We start from the raw sequence: 5,625 nt of genomic DNA, 5'->3' as shown, positions 1-5,625 counted from the left end.
TCCTTTTCATACAAATAAATCAATCATCTTTTATGCAATCAAATACCCTTCTCCTTATATTACTATTACAATTCTTCCTCTTCTTTTATTTTATAAGTGTTTTAAATTCTATTTTCTATTACTCTTTACATATAATATTAATAGCAATATTGACCATCTTTATTATATTGAGATAGTATCAAATGCAAATATCTCTCTCTTTATTTTTAATACTTTTTCTTATCTTTGTATATATATACACAATACAACAATATATTATATATATATAATAATTATTGAGCTAATTATATTAATAATAGAGTCTTCTATTTATACATCTCTATTTTATATCTTTTATTTGTTTTACAACATTTACAATCAATTCCTTGTATAAAAATTAATTTTTGTTGTTGCATTTATCGATAATATTAATTAATATGAAAGTATCTATGACTCTATGAGACTATGACTATATTCAGATATTCAGATATATAGAGAAGGGGGAATAAAGAATAATATGTGTATAAAATATAAATGCCGTTTCATCTCAACTCTTCTCATTTTCTGCACTCTTCTTATTCTTCACGAATAGCAATTTAACCTTTCTTCTTCAGTGCCGCTACTACTCTCAACCTCATTCCTTTTGATTTTTATTAATTTTTTTGGTGACTTTTGATTTTTATTAATTAATTCTTCTTAATAATTTTGATAAAAATAAATATTTTCTACTAATTTTGTCTTTTTTTTTAATTTTTATTAATATACTATTGAATAGGCAATCACTTTTGTCAATAAATTATAAAAAAATAGTAAAATAACTGTATATTTAAAATTATAATAGATTCTTTAAAATATTTTAAATGAATGCATTTAAATTAAACTCTTTTAGTAATACCAAAAAATTAACAACAAAGTCACCCAAAAAAAAAGAATTAACAACAAAATATATAAATATATAAATAAAAATCAATTATCTCTTGATTAAAAATCACAAAAACAACAAAATAAATATAACCTTACGAATTCACTATTTGTAAATATAAGAGCATATTTATATGTTATTACATTATTAAATTGTTTTTTATTAAAAGAGTTTTTTTTATTTTTAATATATTTGATAAATTTTTAATAATAAAAATAAAAATATTAAAAAAATAAAAAAGTTGAAAATCTATAGTTTATATCTTCTATAAAAAAATTATTTTTATGTAATTTTTTTAATATAATAATGAATAAAAATTATTTTTATATTATTATACTAAAAAATAATTGATAAATAAAAAAAATAATTTTTAAAAAAATAATACAAATATAAAATTATTAGAAGCATGAGTAGCCCAAGCCCAACCCATTGCCCATCAGAAAACCCTAGAGTATATATATTAGATGCATAACTTGCCCAACCCATACCCGAGACAGAGAACCCTAGAGACTTTCATATCTGCCTCTGCGCCTGCCTCCTCCCTCCAAACCGTGACTCTTCAGCGAAGCACGCTTCTCTGTTCTGTGAGTTCTCTTCTAATTTCTGCTTGTTCTCTCTGTTTTTGTCACTATGTAGATTTGTATCTGCTTCTGTCATTATGTAAATGATCGATGTTATTACTGGTCTTATTCTTTTTATTTATGTTTGTGTGTGTTTGTGTTTCTGTTTTAATTTTTATTGATGTTTTTTTAATTTTTTTTGTAATGTCAATCCATACATGGATTTTCTTTCCAATGCATGTTTGCAAAAGTTTAACATTATCAAAATAGGAGCCATAATATTTATTTTCTGAAAATTATTGATGTTATTCTCTTAATTTTCTGAAAAGTATAACTTAGTGTTGATACTCTCTTGTTGCAATTTGAATTTAGGTTTTTTTTTTGTGTTGATCTCTAAGAAAGAGTGTTTTATTTTGCCAACAGAGAAAGAAAGATGCAGAACGAGGAGGGACAGATCACTGAGCTCTATATTCCTAGGAAGTGGTAAACACACCTTTCTTTCTAACCTTTCTTCTTTCGCTCACTGATTTTTCTTTAATAAAATATAATATGTATTTTGCTAAAGTGCCAGCTTCAGCAAACCAGAATCTGTATGCAAGAAGGAAAAGAGGAGCGAGGAGTGGGCCCTTGCCAAAACCCAACAGCTCCAAACGGCTAAGAAAATCAGCTTGCAAACTCGCAAGTTAATTTTCAACAGAGCCAAACTCTATTCAAAGGAATACGCCCAACAGGTTCAACGCAACCAATTGCATTTTCATTTTTTGCTTTCTCAATTCACTCTTTTCAATCCCTAATTACATTTTCTTCTTTTTACAGGAAAAGGAGCTAATTAGGTTGAAGCGGGAGGCCAAGCTTAAAGGAGGCTTTTATGTCGATCCTGAAGCCAAACTCTTATTCATCATCAGGATCCGTGGGTAATTATCTTCTTTTCATTTACAATTATTAGTTATTTTAATACCAAATTATCTAAAGTGTTTTATACAAGCTTCATTGTTGTTCAATGTATGATGGCAGAATCAATGCTATGCACCCTAAGACAAGGAAGATTTTGCAGCTCTTGCGGTTGGGGCAGGTAAATCTATTGTTATGATTTGAACTACTATGTTTATGTGTGTGCTGCCATTCATCCAATGTGTTTCTCCACTACTATGCGTCTATGCCATTGATACTGGCATAGTCAGTTTTGGCCACGAATGATTTTTGGACCCTTCAACTATGCTATAGTTATGAAGTCTGTTCTTAAGTGCTGTTTCGATCTGTTTTATTGGTTCATTTGCTGTTATAGAGAAGCCATATATTTAAATTGGAATAGGTTATATTTGTCTGCTCATTTTTTATTGACGTCATAATAATTCCTTAGGTGCCCCATTGTACTGAATTTTATTTTGTCATTCTCGAGAAGCATTTGTTGTTGTTAAATATCATGTATTCTGATCTACTTGGTAGAAAAACTCCACTTTGGAAGGTAATGGTTAGAAACATTATTCTTTTGATTGTGCACAAATTGTTTGTCTTGTGTATTCAGTAATATGCGCAATGTCTGAAGGCCACTAATATTAGTCACAACATAAAATTCAATGTTAATTTTCTTTCACAACTTATTCTCCCCCAAATTATGCTCTTAATTGTGGTGTATCTTATATTTATACACTATGTCCTTGTGGTATTAGAGTATAGCTTTATTTCAAGTTTCTTTTGGCTTCAGATCTTTAATGGTGTATTCCTCAAGGTCAACAAAGCAACCCTGAATATGCTGCACAGGATAGAGCCTTATGTTACATACGGGTATGTGAATTTCACATATCCAGAGACCACATCATCTTGAGTCGTTTACCTGCACAATGCCTTCTTAAAGCATTCAAAATTGATATTTCAGGTATCCCAGTCTGAAGAGCGTTAGAGAATTGATTTACAAGAGAGGCTATGGAAAAGTTGATAAGCAGAGAATTCCGTTGACAGAAAATTCAATCATTGAACAGGTGAGTTTGGTGTATGATTTATGTTAACCTTCAATATCTTTTATATGTAATTGTCACTTTTCTTTTAATCTCTTCATATACTTGTACATTGATCCAATGGTGTTAAACCATGATGGTGACAGAAAAGGAAACAAATTGAGTGATTGTTATTGTAATGACATGTTCAATTGCCCTTATATGATTAAAATATTCAATGTCAGGCATTGGGGAAGCACGGAATTATATGCGTTGAAGATCTGATCCACGAGATAATGACGGTTGGTACTAACTTCAGAGAAGCAAATAACTTCCTATGGCCCTTCAAATTGAAGGCTCCATTGGGTGGTTTGTTGAAGAAAAGGAATAATTATGTCGAAGGAGGTGACGCAGGTAACAGGGAAGCTTACATAAATGAGCTTATTAGAAGGATGAACTAATTTACTTTTTTGTTATATGGTTATTAGTATTGTAACATCATTAAGGATAAGATGTTATTTTCGTTGACAATCGGCCCTTTCGTTTGACTATATTTGTCTTACTCTAGTACTATTTTGTGTTTTGGACTTTGGTAGCTAATGAGATCAAATGAAACTGAGATGTTTCTGATTTGAAAAAGAAAATATAGATGTCAGCAAAACATTGACTAGTTGCTTCTTGCTTGATTTTTCTTTCAATTTTTTATTATTTCTTTTTCTCAAGAATTTATGAAGAAATAAAAACATAAATTCAAGCACAAGAATTATCCTTTTTTCTAATCAAAATTTTAAATGCATGAAAACGGACATCAAATAAGCTTTGGTATTAAGCGGTATAATTCTTCTAAATTACATGTTATGAATACGTCACTATGACCGTGAATTTCATTACCCCACCCCCACACAAAAAAATGTAAACGATTGATAGTAAATACTTTTGATTGTTCTATTTTAGATTGGAATGCATGATCGATATCACATTACAATTTCATATTCTTATGATTCAATAGTCAACTAGTAAAATTACAAGTTTTACAAAAACTTATTCAATAGGCTTAGATGCCTAACTCAGTCAAGTAGTAACGGTGAGTAACCTTGTTGCATATTTCTTTAACCAATCCATTTTGTAAATACGTTATCGTTTATTTATTTTCGTAATTATTATATTTATTTAATTTTAATAAAAAATCCAATTAAATGTATACACGTCTTTAATTTAAAGAAAACGATCATATACGCGTCTATAAAGTATAAATGCTACTATAAATGTAGATGGAATGGATTAGGCAGGTCCAAGATTACCAAGGTAATTAATTAAGCATGTTTTTTACGGTGGCAAAAGGGGATGGCAGAACAACAAGTTTGATTTTAATAATCCACTTACTTTATTTTTTGTATCTTAGAAAAAGTAGTTTGAAGGCCATGTGTTTTTACCCATTCTTTGATTCCTTTCTTCACAGTCAAACTTATATGTATTGAATTTGCACTCTTCGAGATTAATCTTTTATCTGTCATCAACTCATATATATTATTAAAACTTTTCTTTTTGTATTCATTCTCTTCGTACGTGTGTCTCCATGTGTGTACTGTTTTTCCTCCTTTTCATACTTATTATTTAACCTTGCATTTCAAATTACCTTGATCTCTATCTTATGTGATTCAATTAATCATTTCAATTTGTATGGTAATGCTACTATAGAAAAAGAAAAAAAATAAATAAATAGTATTTACACCCAATTGGCTTTTTTTATATGGGGGCAGTTAATGATATTGACTTCATTCAAGAACCCTTTATTTTTATTGTCGTTCAATATTAAAGAAATCAAATTTGCATCCTAATAAAATCAAAAATATAATTTACACATTAAAATCGGTCATTATATATTTTTATATATATAAAAAAAACAAAATTTATTTTTTTTGTCTATATTTTAGTTGTCAATCTATTTTTTTTATTTTTTACGGTATCTCTAATTTGACAGGCTAAAGACTAATCTATCCGCACTATTGAACTATATTTAAGGGTTTGTCACTGACCAATAGATTGCTGCATGTACAAAAAAAGAATTCGAACCCATAACACTTATTTAAACAGACTAGTGAACTAACCATTAGACCAATTCAATTTGATTATCAATCCAATTTTTTTAGTTTAACAATTTAATAACATGCTTTTGATCTCCATTTTTTAACATTGTTAATTAACTGCCGACAAAAAAATAAATTCTACT

The 5,625-nt window shown here is 28.7% G+C and overlaps 1 protein-coding gene across 2 annotated transcripts; it reads left to right on the top strand.

The window, feature by feature from the left end:
* Positions 1-1,365: 1,365 nt before the first annotated feature.
* On the top strand, positions 1,366-4,067 carry LOC130972888 (60S ribosomal protein L7-3-like). 2 transcript variants are annotated; one of them, XM_057897218.1, is made up of 8 exons: positions 1,366-1,485; positions 1,885-1,944; positions 2,027-2,192; positions 2,278-2,375; positions 2,476-2,533; positions 3,167-3,246; positions 3,338-3,440; positions 3,641-4,067. In XM_057897218.1, the coding sequence occupies exons 2-8, from the start codon at positions 1,895-1,897 to the stop codon at positions 3,854-3,856; spliced, it is 771 nt and encodes a 256-aa protein (XP_057753201.1). In that variant the 5' UTR covers positions 1,366-1,485; positions 1,885-1,894; the 3' UTR covers positions 3,857-4,067. The 2 variants fall into 2 exon arrangements, with proteins under 2 accessions (XP_057753201.1, XP_057753202.1); XM_057897219.1 differs by having other exon boundaries at positions 1,375-1,485; positions 2,033-2,192.
* Positions 4,068-5,625: the final 1,558 nt, after the last annotated feature.

The sequence above is a fragment of the Arachis stenosperma genome, chromosome 4 (assembly GCF_014773155.1).
Source record: "Arachis stenosperma cultivar V10309 chromosome 4, arast.V10309.gnm1.PFL2, whole genome shotgun sequence".
NCBI lineage: Eukaryota > Viridiplantae > Streptophyta > Magnoliopsida > Fabales > Fabaceae > Arachis > Arachis stenosperma.
The sequence above is the reverse complement of the archived record's forward strand: the minus strand, read 5'-3'. Positions and strand labels throughout refer to the sequence as shown.